The 23,024-nt window shown below is 42.8% G+C and overlaps 1 protein-coding gene and 1 long non-coding RNA gene across 2 annotated transcripts; one reads left to right on the top strand and one right to left on the bottom strand.

Annotated features, from left to right (window-relative positions):
- Positions 1–1,336: 1,336 nt before the first annotated feature.
- On the top strand, positions 1,337–20,412 carry PLCXD2 (phosphatidylinositol specific phospholipase C X domain containing 2). The gene is made up of 4 exons (XM_079318660.1): positions 1,337–1,478; positions 13,961–14,421; positions 15,645–15,886; positions 18,347–20,412. The coding sequence occupies exons 1-4, from the start codon at positions 1,361–1,363 to the stop codon at positions 18,489–18,491; spliced, it is 966 nt and encodes a 321-aa protein (XP_079174786.1). The 5' UTR covers positions 1,337–1,360; the 3' UTR covers positions 18,492–20,412.
- LOC306808338 lies at positions 19,807–22,344 on the bottom strand. The gene is made up of 2 exons (XR_013775978.1): positions 22,299–22,344; positions 19,807–22,261 (listed from the first exon to the last, which is right to left on the bottom strand). It is a non-coding gene; the product is annotated as an uncharacterized lncRNA (long non-coding RNA).
- Positions 22,345–23,024: the final 680 nt, after the last annotated feature.

The raw sequence follows: 23,024 nt of genomic DNA, 5'->3' as shown, positions 1-23,024 counted from the left end.
ACAGCAAATCCAGAAATTATTCTGGAGAAAGTTGTTTCCCCAACAACCAAATGCAGTGAAAGGTCAAATGTGAGACTGTCAGGGAAAGGGAATTGTGGAAGAGCAGGTGGGGGGGATTGAGCCTGTGCTGTCTTGATCCCTAAACCCTCTGTGCCGTGTTTTCTCTCACCAGGCACAGCGTGTAAATCTCTCCAGATAACACACTAAACTCACCAGCCAGCACAAACCAAGGTGCTGCTCCTCTGTGCCGGGCTGGCTTCTCTGCTGCTGTGGTAGAGGTGAGAGAATGTGGGATTTGTCTTTACAAACAAGCTGTGGGTCTGCTGGTAAATAAAACCAGCACTGAGAAATAAAAGAAGCAATGGGAAGGATTCCACTGATTGATGAATGGAAAAAGATATCTGCCCTTACAAACAAACTGTAGGTTTGCTGATAAATGAAATTGGATATTGAAAAATGAAAGAAACAATGAGGGGAAAAACATGAATTCTATTAATTAAAAATTAAAAGGGAGGGTTATACATTAGAGGGGAATCTCAGGTGTCAGGCATTCCTGGAAGTTTGTGCCTCTCAAGTACTTCAGCAAGGGGGAAAGAGAGAGGGAAAAGCAACTGGGAAATCGGGACAAAAAGGAGGCTGCGTCTTCCAAAAATCTGAGACACCCCAGGGGAATGCCCCATAGCCTCTCCCTTTATTCGAATAAAGCAAAAAGGACTCCTCTGTCTCCTTTTTGGACATAAACCTCTGGTGTTTGTGGATTCATTTTCCAGAAGGAAATTGACAGAGGGAATGGAGGAATGTTAGGGGACTGGAGTCTCCGATGTGGAGCGGCTGAGGGAGCTGAGCCTGTTGGTCTGGAGAAGCCTGAGGGGCTTCAATGCCCATCGCTATCTGAGGGAAGGTGTCACCAGGCTGGAGCCAGGCTCTGCTCGGTGGCGCCCAGCAATGGCACAAGAGGCCATGGGCAGAAACTGATGCACAGAAATTCCACCTGACCACGAGGAAGAACTTCTTTCCCGTGCAGTGACCGGGAGCTAGAATAGACCGTTCACAGGGGGCGCGGAGTCTCCCCGTGGCAGGCACACCTGCCCTTCGGGACGCGATTCTGTGCCGTGTGTCCCGGGCTGACCCTGCTGGAGCAGGGCGATGCCGGCGGTGCCCTCAGTCTCAGTGCCCGTCCCGCTGGGATCGCACAGATCCCGCCGCTCCATGGATCCCGCCGCAATCCCAGCCCACAGACCGGCCGGAGGGCGGGGCCGGGAGCGGATGACCAATGGTGAGCCGCAGTGCCCGTGACGTCACCCCGGTTACATAAGGGCGGCGGGCGCCGGCGCTACCCCGGCGGTGCCGGGATGCCGCCATGAGGCAGCGCCGGCGCGGCGGCGCCGTGGGGGTCATGGCCGACGGCAACGCCGACTGGATGGGCTCGCTGCCGCCCGCTCTGCGCTCCCTGCCGCTCTCCAACCTCGCCATCCCGGGTAGGGCGGCGGGACGGGGTGTGCGGGGCCGGGCGGTGGTGGGGGAGTCGCCTCGGCCGCGGCGTCGCGTCTCCCGGTCGCAAAGGGCTGGGGCTGAGGGGAGCCCCTGTCCATCGCAGCAGAGAATGGAGGGCTTCATCTCCCGTAGGTACCAACTCTAACCATTGACCTGCAGCTTTCACTGCCTGTAGGAAAGGTAGCTGTGACCGCTGGCGGCCTCCCGAGCATTTGCAGGTACTTCAAGCAGGGCTGAAATGGGATAGAGAAAAAGGCTCGGCTGCGGTGACCCCACAGCTGGAGGTTTATCCCGGGAAATCTGCTGGGATGGGGCTCTGAGCAGCCTGCTCTGGCCAGAAGTGTGCTGCTCCTGTCAGGGGCCTTGGAACTACGGGATCTTCAGGCTCCCAACCCAGACCATTATGTGATATGTCTTTTGTAGATCTGCTTTACAGATAAATAAACTTACGACGAAAGCAACAGATAACCTGAGATTTATTTAGGCTGTTTTTCCGTCTGTAAAGGGCAAAAAATACTCTTCCTGGTAGATGTCTGGATGTTACACTGGTACAGGCTTGGTTTTCGTTTTAGCGCTTTAGCTTGTCACCAGCGCTTTGGGTATGTCTTGTGGCATGTACACAGTCTCAAGCCGTGCCTGGGGAGGTCCAGGATGGGCTTTAGGAGGAGTTTATTCACAAAAAGGGCGATTAGACACTGTATGGGGCTGCCCAGGGCGGTGGTGGAGTCGCTGTCCCTGGATGTAGCACTCAGTGCCACGGTCCAGCTTAGCTTGGATTCTGATTTCAGCTGTGTATTCCAGTCTAATTGATTCTGGGTCTATATAGCAGACATTCAGAGATACTTCCCTAGTAACTTTTTGTGTCAGAGAGAACATAGCCACTTCTCTGCATGCCCAAATGCCCCTGAAGCATGTAGAGAAAGGGCTGTGCACCTCCCGTGCTACCTGAATCAGAACAGTTAAAATGCCAGGTTTCAATCAAAAATTATGCCTTTTCCTGTCCTGACAGTAGCAAAAGCATTTTATGTGACCTTGTTCTATTGGACAGGGAAGCAAGACAGAAAGGAAATTCAGTGTTCATATAAAATTCAAATGCCAGCAGACTTTGGAACTTAAAGAAAGGTTTCTCTCTTTTAGTGAACTCATGCATCAACTTCTTGTTGTTGTAGCCACTTAAACACTGTGCAACCATGCAGAATGTTATGATTTACATTGCATTAGGTGACATGCTTCTGTAACTTGCAAGCATCATGCAGCCAGTGTTGCAGCAGAGAAACCATGTAAATGAGTTTCAGTAATGCCATGGGCAATGTTGGTTTTTTTTCTTAAATGCTTGCAGTGTGTGTTTATTTGTGATCAAGATTGGTGTTTCTCCCCACCACTTTCCTGTAAATATATACCAGTGAGCAGGCAAAAGATATTTTGGGTAGATTTTTGTTGTTTTTTATTACTGTCATTTTAGTCCAGTGATTTTTTTTTTTTTTTTCCTGAAATAGGGTTTTGGTGGTGTGCTTGACAGAGTGACCTTTTTGAGAGCCAGGGGGTGTTCCAGCAGTGTGCAATACAGGTTGTAATTGAGGAATCTTTGCAGATGCTGAGCAACAGTGGAGACCAGTGTTACCTTCAAAAGAGAGATTAAAAGTCAAATGAGAAGCAATTTTGTCTGTATTTAATGTCTGTGTGTGCCAATGACAGGAGTGGCTGCTTTTGTCCTTCTAGGGATACACTTGTTTTCTCCCCTGGAATGATGGACTCAATTGGTTTTGATTTGGGAAGTTTTTTTCCTCCCCACACACTCCTTGTCATCCTTTGTACCTAGGAACAGAGTTGAGCTCCTTAAAACTTTTTTTTTTTAACTTGAAATAAAATCAACACTCAAAATCATGAAACTGTTGTTGTTTTATACTTCTTGCACTTTGAAGAATTGCAGCATTTAAAGAATTTTACCCCTTTTTTTTTTTTTTTTTTTTTTTAATAAGAAAAGAGCAAAATGATGAGGCTATTTAAAGTGAAAGATCTGGGAGTGTGCATACAAAACAAAAGTCTTAGATTTAATTTATTATGTACTACTGTGAGTGTGAAACCCCTTGTATATTGCCCAAGATATTCCTCATGGAGTTCTCCTGCTTCAGCTGTTGCAAACATTTTGCTTTTGGAGCTGCTTGTTTTCACTGGCTTTAGAAAAGGTAGCTGTGACTTCTGGAAGTCTTTTTAAAGCCACATTATTCTGAATTCATGAGCTATTGAATGATGGTAGAGAAGGCCATTCTTTCCTCAGGCCTTAGAACCAACTGGGTTGAAGATGGGTGTTCATGAGGTGTATGGGCTGTTTACGTGATTATTTAACTCTGGTCAAAATGAAGAGAGACTTTAGAAAAAGTTTCTCCAAAGCTTGTGTGTGATCAGTTCCCATGTTTGGGCTTTTCTGTTACTTCTTGGGAGTTGGGAAAAACTCTAGCCAAAATGCTAAACCAATATAGTCATATGAAAGGAAAAGAGTTGAGGTTTCCTGTGCAATGTTGTGAGAGGAGGGATCTTTTGCAATGGAAAAATTGTCAAATATCTAACTAAAATGTCATCAACTTTACAAGCATGCAATATAGTCAACAAAAATAACTCCCCTCAGCAAGTGGTGACCTTGTGTGAAAGTCTAGAGGGTTTTCTCTTAATTATAGTAATCCTCTTTCGTTGTGGATTTAAAAAAGAACCCTTAAACATTTTGATTGTGGACGTGACCCTTGAACAGGGTATTGTAATAGTGATTGTTTAATCTCAAGCTTAAAGAATTAAAGAATTCTATGAAACCACAGCTGTGGTACTCACTGCTCTCCTTGGTCATCCTTTCATCTGCATGTACTCCTTTTCTTATTTCACCACATAGAGATGGAACACAAAAATCTGGAATGCTCTCACTGATCAGCTTTCAAAATGAATCAGCTGTTTAAATAATCAGCTGGAGAGCCTAGTTGTTCCTTGCTTGTACTTGCATCCTGATAGTTGATAGCACCATGGTATGTCCATGCTTCATTTTAACTGCTGCAGAAATTTTTAGGAAGGCAAGTATCTTGATTACCTTGGGCTAGAGTCTGGAGTCTCTGCATCTAAAGGCATGGCACCATTTTCCTGTTTCATCAGACTTTTACATGAATCCTTGTATTAGAACAGGTGAAACACTTTTTCTGTCTCAATCTCCACTGTGGGAGGTCATGATAAGCTCATGCCTTTTGGTTTGAGACAGCAGGGCAGTCTAGCAGATGTTCACTGCCAGCTATCAGTGTTTGTTTGTTGTTTCATTAGTCCAGCCTCCAAGCTGCTGGATGAATGTCATGAGGAGAAGAGCAGGCAACTCTGTTTTCCTTTGGGTCATGGTAATAATACATTTACTTAATCCTGTCTGGACTGTTCCAACTCTAAATACCTAAGTCATGATGTCACAGGTATACTTGGAGTTCTGGATCAATCTGTATCCCTTGATTGCTTCCCAGTTCTGGTCAGGATAGCCAGCTGTGAGTTTTTCCATGCTGCTAATTTTCTTTGTCTTCCAGAGAAAACGTATGATGGCTTAGGTAGGGATCTGCTGCTTGCAGGAGCACCCAGAAGAGTTATGGATGCCCTTTTGTAAATAAAGTAAAGTAATAAAAAGTCTCTTCTGTCCCTCTCCAAATGCATGTGTTCCCCATGCTAACCTGGTGGGCAGGTTTTTGTGGTGATGATGGTTTAGAGGGATTCTTTTATTTTGAGAAGTGGTTCTTGTCAGAAAAGCTGCTTGCAACAGCTGCTCAGAGAGTTGGGCAAGCCCCAGGGTGGGTGCTGGACTGTGTGGGTGTTCCCAAGGGAACACCAAGGTAAACCTGGTGTGTCATGGCACTGCAGATACAGACAGGAAAGAACAACAGGTGGAATGGCTGTATGTAGAATAAATTGGTGTTTTCTTTCACATAGTTTGGCTGAAATAAAGGCTATTAGCAAAAACTAAACTTAATTGGGTACAATTAATTTGAATCTGAACTAAGTTGTTTGAGAATCACTGAAGAAAGAGCTAAAAGATTAAAAATTTGGGAGAAGTAACGTGTTTTACTTTAGCACTTTGAAGTGTGATACTAAGGAAAAAAAAAAAACCTTGCACCAATGGTTTTCTTCTAGAGTGCAAGATTTCTTTTTAAAATTCTGAAGTAATGAGGTTTGTGTTGTAGGTCAAACTTGGTATATCTAAGGCTGATTTGAAATAGTAAGGAAGCTTTTGCCACCAGAAGTCAGTTTTTCAGCTGCTGGTACGCCAAGAGCCAAATGTCACACTGAGCAGAGTGCTCTGCTGCTGTGGGACACGCAGGCTGGCCAGGCTGCCTTTCCAGGGAGAGGTGGGACAGCTCTCCACCTGTGGCTTCTGGTGGTGTACAGGGCCTCTTCTGTCACCTTCTAGTGATCCCAGCTGGTGTGTTCTTGCTTCCTCAGAAAGCATGTGGAAGGCTGGCCAGAATCTCTTTTCTAAGTGTGAAGCCATTCCTGTCAGCATCAGGCTGGACAACTGCTGAGGAGTTTCCTGTGGGATGCTGGGTTGCAGGTAGCCAGAGCTGACCAAAAAAAAAAAAAAAGGGGGTTTTCAGTTCCAGCAACATTTTACAGAGAAAATTATATTGACTTTAATATGGCCAGAACAAGACCATATTGGAGACTCAGAGCAGTTGGTAAAGCATCTTCAGCTTGACTGTTCGCTGATCCCAAGGAGAGATGTGTCCTTGCTCTTGTAAAATAATTAAACTTTGCTGCTCCAAACTATAGCATAGTCAAGCTGCCTAATTCCCCCCATGACACAAACACTCTTTATTTTCTAGCCAACTTTTAATGTAATAACTTCCCATAGTTTGTTTGTGGTAGTGTCACTATGACTAGCCTAACACTTGCCACAGGACAGTGTGCCACAGTTTCTGCCCTTCTCTGAGAAATTCATCCCAAGAGCCTCATAAGAAGCCTCCTGATCTTGATATAAATGATCAAAGTACTATGAAATGATCATCCCTGGAAAACAAAGCTTTGCAAATACAGCAGGCTTAACAAGGAGAGCCCTGCTGGCCAGGCCCATGGTTCAGCTTAAAGGGGGGACAGAAGGCATGGAGAGGTGTTGCTGTGTTGATAACCTGCTGTGAGTGACTGAGTTGGTGCATGTCCTCATGTTCACAAGGAACACCTGGAGGTGGTGAGGCCCTGAGCATCCTCTGTACAGGGTGCCACCTTCCCATGCACCAGCTGGCCAGCTCTGCTCTCCTGACAGTGCAGCTGTTGCCCAAATGCCCCATGAGCTGCTTGACTTGGAGTTGGGCAAGCTGAACTGGAATGCTTCTGAAAAGAAGCAGCAGCAGCAGTATCCAGAGAGCTGGCCACTAGGCTCTCACTGGGTTGGGTGGTTTTTCTCTTTGTCTACATGACCCTGAGGTGAGCTGCTGAGCTTGCTACTGCTGTGATTTTCTTGTTTATTTGTTTTTGGGCTGGTGTGGGCTGTGGACGTGCAGGCTGAGAGGAGTGGTAGTGACCTTGAGGCTGCATCCTCCTCCCAAACAGTGTTCCTTTGGAGTTCTAATTAAAGGGATCATTGAATCAGCTGAACTGGCCATCTGTTGGGTTGAAGTACAAAGGGAAGAAATAAAAGATTGATGTTTTGTTTCACCAAGCTTTATTTTCCTTCTCAATTCAGTTTGCATCTGCCAATGATTCAGGTGGTAACCACTTGAAGAAAGTATTTGCATAACTATAGTGATGTTGAGTATGATTTATAAACACAGAATTTTCTGAAAAGACAAGTTATTTTATTACCTTGGTAGGCTATTTGATTCTAACAGCAACTCTCAAATATTTTGAGAGGCTTTTAAACTATCTGGACTGTTACACTGCTGAGAATACTTGATGGAAGTTGTTCCATTATTCTTAAGTAACCAATTATTCCTTTTGTGTGTCCCTCTGTGAAGAACTGATCTAGCAGACACTGACTGAGTCTGTGCAGGAGTTCCTCTGAAAAGCCAGTCTTAGGGCTTCTCTTTTTAGAGAGCTTCTGTCATTTGTTTAACCAAAACCAAATTACTTTTGAAATGCCACAAAATTTTCTTCAGACATTGTACAAAGGTCCTATTTTTATTTTTTTTTTATCTGAAAAAAATTTCTTTCTGTTACTTACTAAAATCTGTATCCGAGAGAGGGACTTAAGTGATAAATGAGTCTGGTGAAGTGTCTTCACCTTGACTGTTCCGTGGTCTCCAAGGAGAAATGTAAATGGTAAATGAGTATAGAACATGCCAAAGTTTTACTTTAAATGGAGAATATTAGTCGTAATGTTGATAGAAATGGTTGTTGCTTTCCTTCTATGTTGTGGAATTTTGTTTGCCTGCTTTTCCAGCAAAGTTGCTGAAAGAGGGAAAAGTACCATGTACTTTCTCTAGAGCCTTCTCAGAAGAGAACCCTTAGTCCACTCAGTCCTGAGTGGTCACAAAAGAGGAGTTTAGGACTCTAGGCTGAAGGTTTTTTTCCTTTTTGAGCATGTGGATCCAGTCAGGCTTTGAAATGGTAGAGACATGCTGTATCTTTATTGCATTCCCATTGCAGACAGCTGAGATTGTTGATAAATAGGAAATCATTGCTAAATGACCTTCAACTTCTATGGCAAACTTCACTGGCAACTCCAACCAGTGCCAAAAGGATTTCTTCTGTCTGGAAAGAAAAGCAAACTGTTCTGTGACATTGTATCTGACACTTTTAGGTTGTCTTTAAGCTCTTGCATCCCGTTGCACTGCCTGAAAGGGGCAGTGGGGGAAATCAGGGTAGTTCTTAGATAGAGAGAGGGAGTTTTCCTAAGAGGATTTGGTCTCTACTAGGATTTGCCTTTCTTAATAGGACTGCATTAAGAATGTCTAAAGGGTTCTTGTAGGTTTCTTAAAATATACTCATCTCTATAGTTTTAGATAATTGATAATCAATGCAGTGTTTCTTATTTCTGCCTTACCTCCTTTTGCTGGACAAGTTAGTATGAACTTTTATTTGCTTTTCATTAGTGATGAACTTCTAAGATGTTAATCTTCTAATAAGAAAATCTGGATTGTTAATGACCTGAATCCTGAAGACTTCTAGACTTTGAGAGACACTTTTGCTTATCCTGTTTTTCCCTCAGTTTTGGCACATACAGTTCAGTTGGTTTAAAAGTGCACTAGTGGGATAGCCTTGACTTGCTAGCACTTACATTCTGTGTTTTTGGAACTTGGTTTCTGTTCTGCCCACCTTGGCTGTGTAATGCCTGCTGTGCTGTGTCATGTGCAGTGGTTTGTCATGGGTGGGGAATGTACTTTGTCTAGTGAGCAAAGCTTGTGCTAAGCAGTTTAGTGTCACTGCAGCTGGGGTGATTCTTTGGTCAGAAGTGAGCCTGTAATGCTTTTAAGGGACAGGTATGGGTTTTTTTTAACCTTGTTTACATTTGTTTCTTGCAGTTTTCCTCCTGTTAGTGTTCTATTTGTGTAGAGATCACTCCAGCTTCTTCAGATCAGTATAAGCTTACTGACAGCACACTCATGTGCCCTTGTGTTTTCATGTATTGCTTCTTGGTTGACCAGATGTTTGCAGAAAGTGTCTTGAGCTGCTGCTTCTGACTAGTCCACAGCCTTGAAACTGGGAAGGTTTGCAATATGCTAGGAGACATGCTTGTATCCAAAAAACCCCAAGAGTTTGTCTTGTTTTCATGTGATTGGCAATGCACAGATAATGTTCTTTGTGGGAAGATCTCTGAGCTTTACATGCTGTGTAGTCACATGTTTAATGTTCCATGGAGGTAAATTTACAAGGGATTGGTGACATGATGCTAATTCCTGTCCTCTGCTGCAACTGTATTTGCAGAAAGTATCATGTGGAAACAAAAGATAATACCAAATGATATAGAATCATAGAATATGCTGAGTTGGAAGGGGCCTACAGGATCATCAAGTCCAGCTGCTGTCCCTGCACAGGACACTCCCAGGAGTCACACCCTGTGCCTGAGAGCATTGTCCAAACACTCCTTGGACTCAGACAGCCTTGGTGCTGTGACCACTTCCCTGTTCCAGTGTTCAGCCACCATAAGGGTGAAGAGCCTTTTCCCAAGATCCAATGTAAGCCTCAGCTTTGTGCTGTTTTCTCAAGTTCTGTCACTGGTCATGAGAATGAAGAGCTATAGCTGGTGTTTGTTGACATTGGAGGCTTGATAACATTCTATTGATGAATGTCATTTGTTTCAGCTCCACCATGGGTTACTTTGACTATCTGTAAGTAGCATTACAAATAAACACACCAGGAAGTTAGGTTTTACTGCAGATGTGATGATTAAAGGCTGTTTTCTAACAATTAGCACAAGGGCTTCAACAAAATGTCATCCTGAACAGGGAAATACAGTCTTTTTAACATATAAATTAAATTGAAAAGTGAGCTGTTCAACATACAATTAACTTAAGGAATTAGTATAAGCAGAAAAAAAGGATGTTTAAGTATAGGAATGAAATTTAGTCTATAGTTGCTATTACTGGGATAAAATTAGGAGGTGTATCCATAGTTTTAAGTCTGGCATCTGGAAGATACCTATGTAATACTGTTCTAACTATAACACAGCCTTTGATAGTTAAATATCTGGGCATTTGATGGCATGTCTTTCCTTGAAGCTGCCAATCTTTGTCAGATGAAAGAAATGAAACTGAAATAAAGCTGCCAGCTGATAAGCAGTCCCCTAATTTTTGTCTTTGAATATACAGTCTCTTTCATGATTAATTTAATGCTTGCTGCTTCCTGCTGCACATCTTCACCCAGTTGGAAGCAATTGGCATCTTCCTTGTATTTCCTGTGCCTGACTTGGTTTTGGGAAGGGCTGAGCACCAGCCTGATGCCATGTCACTAGAGTAGCTCAGTAAGGTTTGCAGTCTGAATGCTAATCTGGTCTCCTCTACAGTAAATCTGTGTCCTGCACATGCAGGAGCATGCTTTTGAGGCAGTTCAGGCTGGGGCTCTGGCCTCTCCTTACCTAAAGGACAATGAAGACACAGTTTCTTGGCTTTTCTCTCCTTTTGACTTCTCAGTGAGAAGTTATAAAGGTTATAAATACCTAGTTTTGTTAGTTGCTTTGTCCACAATCACCAGGTTTAGGCAATAGCTTTACTGAATAGGGTGTTATTTATATTTAAGTCGTTAATTGTGTGAAATGTTTTGCTTCAATAATTTTTGAGAGTTTTTTTTTTTCCCAAGGAAAATACTCAGCATAATTTGAGGCAATGCACATTATTTGTGTGGTGGAGAACAACAGGTAATGAAGGATTTTTTTACACATGGAAAAGACTTTACAGTGTATGTTGCTATGAGAGTTTTGTGGTTCCTGCTCTGCCCAGGAACTGCCAGCCTTGCTGCTGTCACTGGGCAGTGTCTAAGTGCCTTCACACATCCTTGTGTTAGACATGAATTGAGAGTCTGCTTAGCAGATCTTTCACTGGGCTGGTCTGCTGCACTTTTGCAGTGTAGCCTCTGCCCTTTGCCTTTGATTTTTTACAGATTTGGGTTGGTTTAGGTTATGCTTTTTCAAAAAGATATGCTGTATCACATGTATCAGCAAACAGCTTGGCTCCTGCCATAGCACACAGAATGGTGAGACTTTTTATGAGTTTAGGGATAGAGCAAAGGAGAGCAGGGATTATTTTGACATCATGATGCAATCAGCTTAGCATGTACTTAACCTTGCAGCTAAGCTATATTAAAAGGCAGTGCCTGAGCTGGTAGTATATCACTGTGATCTTAAATTAAAGAAGGACCTAGTGTATGATGTGGGTCTTTACCTTGCTGTTACCCTACAGCCCCACAAGTATCCAGTGCTGTTGCTGCAGGGCTTCTGTTTGGGTTTTGTTCCTCTTAGCAGAGTCAAAGCATTGTGGGTCCAGGTTTGGCCTAGATATTGGTGACTGGCCTTTTTAAGTGACCACTGAAGACCTAATTGAACTTCTGCTGTCTTTGCAGCCTCAGTAGTGATGATAGAATGATCAACAGAATTGGTGATGCTCCTCTGCTCTCCTTAGAAAATGATGTGCTACCAACAGGGAAAAGGAGGAAATGTTTTGCAAATGCTTCAACTCATGTTCTGCTGGGTTATATCTAGGTGCACATGTTGACTTTGATGTAGGAGGGAAGCTCCATTTCCTAGGCCTTTAGCAGAGCCATGGGGCAGGAGATAATAGGCTCTTCTCTAACTATAGAAGAGTATCACACATAGTTCAACTTGCTGTTAAGGAGTGCAGTTTTTAAACTACGTGATGAAAAATTTCCCATGTGCTGACTTGTTTTTTTTTATTTTTATATTGCTTCCTAGTGCTAGGCTATAAATAGAATTTGGTTTGTGATAGCACAGGGAGAAAATTTGCTCTTTGTATCCTTAAAAGCACCTTGTAAGTAACAAGCTGCAAAGTAAAGACTTTTACCTGTAAAGTGAATGATCAGAATTAGGAAAACAAGTTGGTTTTTGGTCCAGATTTACTTAGACAACTTGGGGTGACAACAATATATTAGTGGCTAGATAAAATTGTCATTCCTTTGTAAGGCAGATTTATCAGTCTGAGGGAGCATAATGGTGGAGTGACTCCTGTTGGTCTCAAGGCTGCTGCATTGTCTTAGCTAAAATGAAAATATTTCTTATGTCATTATTCTATGGTGTTACACAGTCTTCTATAGTGACTTAAACAGAAGAAGAAATAAAAATTGATGGAATTAAGAACTAGGAAAAAAATGAAAGAAAACAGAACCAAATGAAAAATTTATTTTTGCAGAGCTATTAATTCCAAGGTAGAAGGCAATCCCCTTGTCATTAAAGTCTACTTTCCAAATACTGCAGAAGCTTGAATGACTCATTCTGCTGTTCAGGGGGGTAGATGAAACTCACATATCTCTGTAAACTACAGTTTGAAGCATCATATGGCTTCTGTAATGTTTGCTCCTGGGTTTTGATTGGGGTTGCATGTTTGGAGATGGGGGGAAAAAAATCTGGGTGTTGCTCCACAAATGACAGCCACTTTGTGATGTAGTTTACTGGGACAGGTACTAAAAAGCTGCTTAAGCTGGCATCTTTGCCACTTCTCACTTCTGTCTGGAAAACCATAACAGAGACCCACGTATACAAATGCTGTGAAGAATTAATGGAGAGTTGGTAAAAATTAGATTGAGTGCTCATTTGTAAAGATTGAAAACTCACCTTCATGCTCCCTGTTCACTGCTTTTGAACTAGTTGAAATCCATGGAAACAGAGTGCATTTAAGGTTATTGAGAAGTGATGTTTAGTTTATGCACAGTCTGTTCTTTCATCTGGATTAAAAATGCCGACAAGATAATCCAATTGAGATCATAATCTTGTTTGTAGCCCTGATCTTGCATCACAGGGAATGCATCAGTGTTCAAGTGAAGATTGGTGCACAAATAAAAGGTTCGGACAAAGGAGGCTGTGACTGCCTCAAATGTTGTCTTGAGATGGAATATGAAAAATTGGAATTTTTGAAGAGTTGTCGACTGATATTTCATTGACTCTGAAACATTTATTTTTGGAGTTTTGTTGCTTCTCAGGTTTTTTTCCCATTTACTACTGGGTTTTCAGTTGGAGGTTTTTTAATAAGCAAAAATTTTGTATTGGACATGCAGCATCTCTACCAAGGCACAAACTGTTACAGGAGCTTTTTTGGACATGCATAGTTTTGGTAGGGACTGGTGATTTTGATTGTTGGTTGTATTTTTTTGATGAATTTTCTGTTCACCACGCCTTTGGTCACTCCAAAGCATGCCAGGTAAAAGATATATTCATGGATTTGTTTAGCATGAGCTTGGTTTCTATTCACACTGTAACTGGTGGTGTGTGCAGTTATTCCACCTCTAAGTCCAGCCAGTCATTGCCCACTGTTCAAACTATTAATTGTTTATCTGCCATCTCAGGGCTAAAGTGAGATGTGGAGGTACAGATCCTTTAGTCCAATAAAGATACTTGTTCCAAGATCTTTGGTGTATAAGAAGGTTACAGTTGGATTTACCAGATAGAAATAAAAAGTCTCAGATTCTTAAAATTAGTCTGGAGTCTCATCCTAGATCAATCATATAGCAGACCCTGGGGAAGCTTATGAGGTTGATTTGTAGTTTATAAAGGAAGGAATGAAGGAAGGTTAGAGGGAAGTTTCCCTTTATCACAGATGTTTGTTTTGTGGTGTTCAGAGAGCACTGAAATTGGGAGCTCATGCAAGAAAGCTCAAACTGAGATCCTTATGCTTAACTCTTGTTATACTGTCAGGGAAAAGTAAGGTGTAAAGGATAGTCTGAAAGACTCACATGAGCATAACACTTCTGCATGGCCGTCATACCTGTAGGGCTTAGTTCAGTTTTCAGGGCACATGGGTATGTGTGTTTTGGGAGAGTCACTTTTCCTAAAATTAATTTTTCTTGGCTTTTTTCCTAGGATCACATGATTCTTTCAGCTACTGGGTTGATGAGAAATCTCCTGTGGGACCAGATCAAGCAACAGCCATCAAACGTTTGGCCAGAATTTCCTTGGTGAGAAAGATCATGAAGAAATGGTCAGTGACTCAAAATTTGACTTTCAAAGAGCAGTTGGAAGGTGGGATCCGCTACTTTGATCTCCGTGTGTCTTCCAAACCTGGGGAAGTGGGAAAAGAGACTTACTTCATACATGGCTTGTTTGGCATCAAAGTATGGGATGGGCTGAAGGAGATGAATAATTTTCTTGAGCAGCACCCTAAGGAAGTAATCTTCTTGGATTTCAATCATTTCTATGCCATGGATGACGGCCACCACCACTTCTTGATCAACAGGATCCGCTCAGCGTTTGAATCCAAACTTTGTTGTGTTGAATGTGTAGAATATGTGACGTTACTGTACATGTGGGAGAAGAAACACCAGGTAGGGAAAGGATGTTTGGTGTTTTTCAAACTCAAAATATTAAGGTTTTAAAGATACAAGCTGGGTGTAGCTCCCACTCACAGGTGTTGGACCAAGGATGCTGCTGATGGTCAAGTTAAAGCCTACTAGGGCCTCCTCTATGTACTGTGTATGTTTTCCTCCATTTACATGCTGCTGTCTATCCCCTCATCTATGGTGTGGCCAGTCTGTCCTGCTCCCAAACATGTTTGTTAAATAAACAAATTATATGTCCTTGGAGCCTTGTGCTCCTCACAAAGAGTTTTCCCTTTGAAAGGCCACATAGTGCAGGCTTGTGTTCCTGAGGATTTAGCTGTTGTATTTCTGGCCAATGCAAGGCATGTAATCTTTAGCAGACTAAGGTATGGACTAAATTTCTTACCTCCTCTGCAGCTATCCTGATCTTCAGAGGTGAGGTTAATGCCTCTTCTCTGTGGTAACTGCTCCCATAGGTACACAAAAACTGAGAACAGAAAAGGGTTTCAGCAGCAGCATGTCATTGTTAAACTGGAAATGAGGCTTTGAGAAATTTTTCTAAGCTGGTGCTGTCAGTGCTATGGTTCAAGATGAATCTCCTGTAAATGTGGGTGTTAGTAAAAAGTGTTGCCTTTACACTGTAGAGAATCACCTTACAAGGTATAAAATGGTAGCTTTGGATTTGATGATTTTTCCTGACAGCAGGGCTGGCTTTGGTTTCCCATGCAGCACGTATGAGCATGATGCCAGTATGTCAGTCATGTGCCAATCAGCCCAGCACACTTCACCCTCTTAGTAGGAGGTACTCAGAAGATGGCAAGACTGCTAAAATCCTTAACTTCAAGTACAAATATAGTAGTTTCTGCCAGTGACAAGTTGCAATGCATTTAAGCCGAGCTCTTTAAATGACAGAGGCAACTTTGTCACTGTAAACTGGTGACCCATAAAGCCTGAAGCAATCCTGTCCTCAAAGCAGAACAAAATGATCCCCATCTCCTTTGGCAGCAGTGCAACAAATAAACTGACACTCGTGACTCAAGAGCAACTTCTTTTTGCTTAGTCTTCTTCATTGCTATGTTAGCTACACAGTACTGTATGAACAAAAACCAATGCAGCAGCCTGTTCAAATAAAAATATAGTAATTGTGATTTTTGCTTTATTTTTGGTGGTTTTGCTGGTTTGTTTTTTTTTTTTTTTAATTTTGGGTTGTTTTTCTTTTGTTCTGTTAGGTTCTCATATTTTACCACCACCCTTTGTATCAGGAATATCCCTTCCTGTGGCCAGGTAATAAAATGCCAGCACCATGGGCTAATACCACAAATGTGCACAAACTGCTGCAGTTCCTGGAGACCACACTGGGGGAAAGAAGTCGTTATGGGACTTTCCACGTGTCTCAAGCAATTCTCACACCTCGAGTGAAAACCATTGCACGGCACCTAATCCGTGGTCTGAAGAACACCCTTGTTCATAGGTGAGGACTTGTCTTGAGCTTCTCAGTTCTTCACTTAGCATGTGTTGAAAGAGGCAGTGAGCAAGCAAGAAAATAGGAAATGTTTGCTTAGGCGTGCTGAAAGCATCCAGATTTGCTCAGTACTGCTGCTCATGAGAGATATTTGCAATCATTAAAAATAAAGAATTAGTGCAAATAATGAAGTAATATGTCTTTCCTGGTAATTGGAACTTTTTCTGAATGTAATATGAGTTTGTAAAATATAGGATGGATGTGTGACTTCAAACTAATAATTAATTTCAAATTGGCTGAAGCTGAATTTAGGGGGGTGAAAAAAAGTTTGTGCCACAGAGGGAAAATTGCTTATTTCTGGAGTTAGTTTTGCATTTGTCCATACAAATGTCTCAGCAATTTCAGTAATGGCCAGACATGCATGACCCAGGACAGTGCTTTACCTTGTTGGTTTTTTTAGTGTATTTTTGGGGTTTTTTTTCGGGGGGGGGTCAGGTTTCCAAAATTAGATTAACCATTTGACTTTAATACCAGTGACCATTGTACAATTAATTCTCCTATATAAGAGGGTTTTGCTTTGATTAGTACAGAGTGACAGTGGTTTTTAATAATGTTAACAGCATGACCAGGATAGTTCCTTATGATTTATTTTATGAAATTATAACCTTGCTAAAAATTACCAGAATTTAAAAGCCCTCTTGTGTATTAGAAATTCTTTACTGTGAGAGTGGTGAGATGCTGGTACAAGCTGGCTGGGGTTGTGGATGCCCCATTCCCTGGAAGTGTTCAAGGCTGTGTTGGTCAGGCTGTCCAGCCTGGTCCATCAGGAGTCCCTGCAGCCAGCAGGCGCGGTGTTTGTTCGCGGCGCGGTGTTTGTTCGCGGCGCGGTGTTTGTTCGCGGCGCGGTGTTTGTTCGCGGCGCGGTGTTTGTTCGCGGCGCGGTGTTTGTTCGCGGCGCGGTGTTTGTTCGCGGCGCGGTGTTTGTTCGCGGCGCGGTGTTTGTTCGCGGCGCGGTGTTTGTTCGCGGCGCGGTGTTTGTTCGCGGCGCGGTGTTTGTTCGCGGCGCGGTGTTTGTTCGCGGCGCGGTGTTTGTTCGCGGCGCGGTGTTCGCGGCCTTAGTGCGGCACGGCGCTCTCGGCACCAGGGGGCGCTGCGGGCCCGCCGCTCCCATCGCGCGGCATTCCCGGGCCGGCGCTGCCGGAGCGGCCTGGCGCTTCCCGGGATGGGCGAGCAGCGCTTCCTCCCGGCTAGACTGTGCTCTGAGCCACTGTTACCTGCCTTCAGTCCATCGCTTTGCCCTCATCCTCACCGCTTGCTTGCAGCTAAACGGAAAGCTGTAAACAGGCGCTGCTGTTTGCATGATTGCTTGTGTGTGTTTGCACAAGCTAGCTGATATGCAGATCTGTCTTTGCAGTTTTATGTAGATGCCTGCCTTCTTGTATGGAAATTTTGCCCTGAATTTGATTTTTAAGTGTTCTTGAGCACTTGCTAAAAGAGACTTGCCACAAGTCACACTTAGCTGGCTGAAGTCTGCTGTGTCCCCTGGCAGGAATTATACCTCCACTCATAGTTCTTGATAAGTTTTTTTTTTTTTTATTGTCCTGATGCAGCAGGAATGGATTCTAAATTTTTTAGGTTTGTCTTTTTCTCTTCATCATCCTGATAGCTAATTTGCTAGCCTACAGTCTTCTCAAATAATGTATACATGTTACTGCACTAATCTAAATAATGCTAGCATATTTAGCCATTTGTATTTAACTGCTGAAAAGCGTGGTGTTGCATGTTAGAGTGCAAAAAGCTGGTGCAGACTCCTGACTTGCACTGTGTCCAAGAAATTACTCCATGGTAGAATTTCTAGCTCAGTTTAACTCAGTTCCTGACACACCTCTCCTTTATCCAGTTATAGTGATGTATAGCAGGATGTTCAACCCCTGTGGAGCTGGCAGCTTCATTCTAGGTTTGATTTCCCTGACCCCATTGCTCTGAGTGGGTCTGGAGCCTGGAGAGAGTTTGGGAGAAATGCAATGCACTGCCTCCAACAGCTCTTTGCTGCCCTGAGGCAGAGAAGGGCAAGGGAGCATCGTGGGCCAGGTATAGCCTTGCTATGTGTTACACTGCTCTGCTGTGAAATTGTTTGACTTGACAGTGTGCTGGGGGAAATTAAACCACAATGGAGAAAATTGTATTGCAGTGTTAAATCCTGAAGCACAGACTGCCCAGTGAATATAGAGGGATTTTGTATGCTTGCCAGTTTGGATTGATGACTGACCAGTGTGTCTGTTTGATAGCTAATGACCATGTGCTGTGTTAAGGACTTATCAGCCTGTTGCATTTAGAGTGACAGCCAGGCCCTGATCACAAATATGAGATAATGTATTTTGTAAACAACATGTGTTGTGTTTGAAATGAGTAAAGTATGTAAAGTGCCTCTTTCAAAGTGTTTAATTTTCTTTATTTCAATTTCCTTAGGAACCTGCCGATGATTTTGAATTGGGTGAAAGCACAGAAGCCTGGTGTTATGGGTGTTAACATAATTACATCAGACTTTGTGGAGCTGGTTGACTTTGCTTCTACAGTTATTGCACTGAACGACCTCCTTTTGGAAGAGGACTGATCTGCAACTGAAATCCTGATTGCTGTGTCCCATTTGTGCTCCTTAGTGGACATCCTTGAACTATGCTAAATGTTTTACTTGTCAAGTGAAACCTATTGTAATCTCTTTATGAAAGAGTTTCCTAGAGGGAACGTGGTTAAACATCCGTACAGCCAGGTCCCTTCTGGAGTCGTGTGGATGTGAGTGCTGCTGCTCTGTCTGTGTGTGCTGTTTGGCTGAGCTGTGCACACATCTGCTGCTGACAGGGGCTGGCCTCTGGAGCAGATGTCCCCCTTTGTAGTGCACGTTTCCCTGGTGACCATCTCCCAGCGCCCCTGTGTGTGCATCCTGCCCCCTTCCCATGGCCAGGATCGCTGCTGATCCCTGGCAGTGTCACCAGGCTGGCTGGGGTGGCATTGTTCTTGGGCCACCTCTGCCATAGCTGGGCTCAGCTGGAGGCTGCTGCTCTGTTCATTATGCTGTTTCAGACACTACCTCTGACTTACTTGAAGAGACAATACTGCTGTTGTTTGGGGAAGCTGTTAACACTGTGTTAAATATCCAAATTGTCCTGTGGGCCTGAGAGGTGAAGGCTTGGCACAATCTTTCTTCTGGGCCTCTTTGTTTTACTTTATTACTTCAGTACATTAATTGCAACGGTGTTTAAGTGTATTTCTTTTGGCATTAATTTGGAGACTATTTCAATCTTCAAGTCTGAATTCCTGTTTCCTGTGGCATATGGGAAACACTCATTTTGCTGAATTTCTGGGCATTTAGGAAACTACAGCATAACCTTTCTCTTTTACCAGTTGGTCACTTGGGTTTTTTTAGTCCAGTTTTCTTTGGGGAAAGTCTCTCACCCAGGCAGGCCTTCTCTGGAGGGAGATGAGCCAAGTGGGGGCTTGCTTGACACTCAGATCTGGAGCTGACAGGCACTGCTCAAAGCCCAGATATTGGATCACTGTGATTTGTGATGGAACAGTGAATTCTGCAGTCAGACCTGAAAGCTGTGCTTGGAGACAGAGAGCCACACCTGTTAAGGGAGAAATTTCTCCAGCCTTCACCTGCTTGTGAGAGAGTAAGCAATAATCCCACAAGCACAGGCAGGTGTTAGTACTGTTTCTTTCTTTAATCATACTAGTATTTGTGCTGGTTCACAATGAAATGTGACCATACATATTTGAGTCAATGCAATTATATGTTGGTACATATCAGCACTTAATTTGCTAGCTGATACTATCCTGTGGTCTGACTTATCTTAATTGTTTTTTTTAAAAAAAAAGCACAAAAGGGACTGATTAGCAGATACTTCCCTGTTCAATCATCTTCCTGAAGCAACTGTTGGTGCACTAATTATTCACTGATTATGAATTTGTATTTATCTGCAAGATTATTTATTATAGAATTATTGTCTTTATATGTATTTAAATCAGAGGAAAAAAATTATCTCCAGATTTGTTATTTATTTTGTTGTTTTGTCCTGTATCTGCCATCATGGTCTGACAGCTATGAAAAATTCCAACCTTCTTTGTTTGCTTGTCACAACTCAGGAGAAATGTAAAGGTTTGCAAACCTTCCATGTGAACCTTGGTCGAGTTCAGAGCAGACTGTAATCTGATTTATCTGTTGTTTGCATGGCTTTCATTAGAGTTCCTTGAATTTTTTAACTGAATCATTTCTTGAAAGGAGTTGGGGGTGGGGGAACTGCCTGTCACTTGCTGTCTTTCTCCTTTCTACTTGTGTCTCAGTGATAGGGGACAAGTTATAAAAGTCAGAGTTTGGGAACTTTGTTCAAATTTCTAGTTTAATACTTCCTTTCAAAACCACAGCAGAAGATTTTTATTGGATTTGTGGGTTTTTTCTTGTTGATGAAACCATCAGAACCTGTTTCGAACAGTTCTGTTCAGTCTGCAAATTTATTAAAAATACCTGGATTTTCCTTAACTGAGTTTTATGTTTACTTTACTACTTTATGTGGCCCCAACTGAAACTCCACGTGGATTTGGTTTCAGTGGTTTTCTTCTGCAAACTGTCTTGGTGCTCAGAGCTCAGCTGGGTGTTAACACCAAGGCTGTGGGTTTGATCATTTAATGGCTGCATTCATGACCCTTAGGGGTTCCTTCCAACCCAGAATATTCTGTGATTCTGTAACTTGGCTTGAATGCCAAGGAGGCAGAAATAATACCTCTGTAAGGTTCCCTGCAGAACCAGAAGACAAAGCAAGGTGAAGTATGATGTTTGTATTTGACCCTTAATATATTTTGTGCTGTATATATGTATCTGGCTCAAAGGAGATTTGCTGGGCTTAACCAATATTTGTATTCTGTGTGCACAGTAATGACTTATTAGTCCTTCTGCTGTTTTTTATTTGAATACAGGTGGGATGGGCTCAGGGCTTTGATCAGACATTTTTAAATGCAAACTCAGAAGTTTCTCTAACATACTTGCTGTTAGTTCTTGCCTCTTTAAACATGCTGGATGTTAAGAGTGTTAGCAGAGGGAAAAGAAATGGAAAATACATTTGGTATTAATGGTTAAGTATATGTGGAGGGAAGCATTTCTCTAAGTTTGGCCTGTCAGAAGAGATTTGTGTGTCATTTCAGAGAGTGCTTGGTGGTGTGCTTCCAGTGTGAGGATCCTGACAGTCTTAAATGGTGAGTTGGGCAGTTGGCAGGTGACACTTGTCTGTGACATGACATATCCTTTGGCTACTCTGGGCAGCCAGCATTCATTCTGGTGTTTAGAGTTGGTCCTAGGGTTGTCTGAAACCATCCTAAGCAATATGAACTGCCTTTCATCTATTCTGTTACACAGAGAAAAACTATCCATATAATGGGCTTATCTTGCTTACTCAACACCAAAACATGTCCAGACTTCCTCATGCTTTGCAAAATGGAACTCATCTAGGCTTGGACTTTGGGCTCTGGACTCTATTTTCCAGCATTACAAAATTAAAAGGTGAGCTGGGCAGGAAGGGAGGATCAAGGAAGTGGATCAGTAGTTTGCATCCAGTGCCCACATGGAAGGTGTGGCAGGGCTTAGCCCAGTTCTGGGCAGCAGAGTGGAGCAGGTCTGGCAGGTGAGTGACAGTGCTGCAGCTCACACTGGGGCACTTGCCCTGAGCAGTCTGCCCCTCAGAGCAGCAAATAATTACCTGCAAGGTCAGGATGGGTGAGCTTGAGGAGAACAAAGATGGGCAGGAGCACAGGAGAAGGCAGGGGGTTCTTACTGTTGATGGAGATGCACATCTGCTGAATACAGTGGTGTTAGTCTTGCTTGTTTATCCCCAAAACAGTCACTTTTATGCAGGTGGGGGAAGAAAACCTCCCCAGAAGAGTTGTTCTGACCTCTTGACCACTTGGTGGGTGCTGGGAGAGGAGAAGCCAGAAAACAAGCAGCTGCTGGAGGCAAAGTACTTAAACTGTGTATTCTTGAATAATTGCACATCTGGTTTGTTATTACAGATTCAGGTTAGTTATACACTGTTTTATGACTGTTTCTGTTCCTGATGTGCAGTCCCTGAATGCCAAGCACACTGGTGTCATTCCTCTCCTCACTCTGCTGCTATGTGCATATCTGAGGCACCATGGCCTCTGTGCATCCCTGATGGGAAGTAGTAGATGCTTGTTATGGAGCATCTATGAGTTTTTAGCCTCTTACTTGTGTTCTGAAGGTGAAAACAAAAAAAGAGTTAGTACTAGATTATGCAGTCTGACAATCTATTGGCTTTTACTTGGGGTTTACTGTCATAATATATTGAACTGCATAGGGAAATGCTGGAGTCACCATCTCTGGAAGTGTTTAGAAATACTTGAGGATACAGTGTACTTGAGGATATAGTGTAATAAAGAAAACAACAGTGATGAACTCAATTATGTCCAACCTTAATTTTGTGATTCAGAGTAGAAATGCTGACTGCAAGGCAGCCCCTTTTAAACAGTCACTTTGGAGGGCAGAGCTTTAGGGAAGTGGTCTTTGCTCGTAACACATGATGGGTTTTGCTGTTGTTGGTACTGATTTAACTGAATGTTGGAGTTTAAAAAGTACCTGAACTCAAAAAACACTTCAGAGCAGGGATTTTGGCTCCAACAGGAGTAGGGCTTTTCCCAAGGTGCTCATCTATTCTCATCTGGCTAAGCCTTTGGAAATACTTTTTTTGCCTACTTGTCTCAGGTGTCAGAGTTCATTGATGCATCATTTAGAAGATCAGGGTTTAGGACTTGATAGATAGGACATAGATATTTTGATTTAGAATTGGGTTGCCTATGGAAGTCTGAGCGTGTGTGACTTGAGATTTACTTGAATATGCAGTATTTAATATGACATCCATATGCTGTTTTCGTAAGACTTTCATCTTGACTTGAACACATAGTTGCCAACCCCTGATAAGCGAAATATTTTGGTCATAAGACCACTGTTTGGGACAAAACTTGAGGGAAATTTTTAATGCATTTTAAAGCTTAGAGAAATTGTCTAATGTGGAAAGCAGAACTGATTAAAAAACTCACTTGAAGTATAGATCAGGTCTAAATGCAGTCCTTTTGCCAATGAAAA

Source organism: Erithacus rubecula (assembly GCF_903797595.1).
Source record: "Erithacus rubecula genome assembly, chromosome: 1".
In the NCBI taxonomy this organism is placed as follows: Eukaryota; Metazoa; Chordata; class Aves; order Passeriformes; family Muscicapidae; genus Erithacus; species Erithacus rubecula.
Note: the sequence above shows the minus strand (reverse complement) of the source record. Positions and strands in the feature narration are given on the sequence as shown.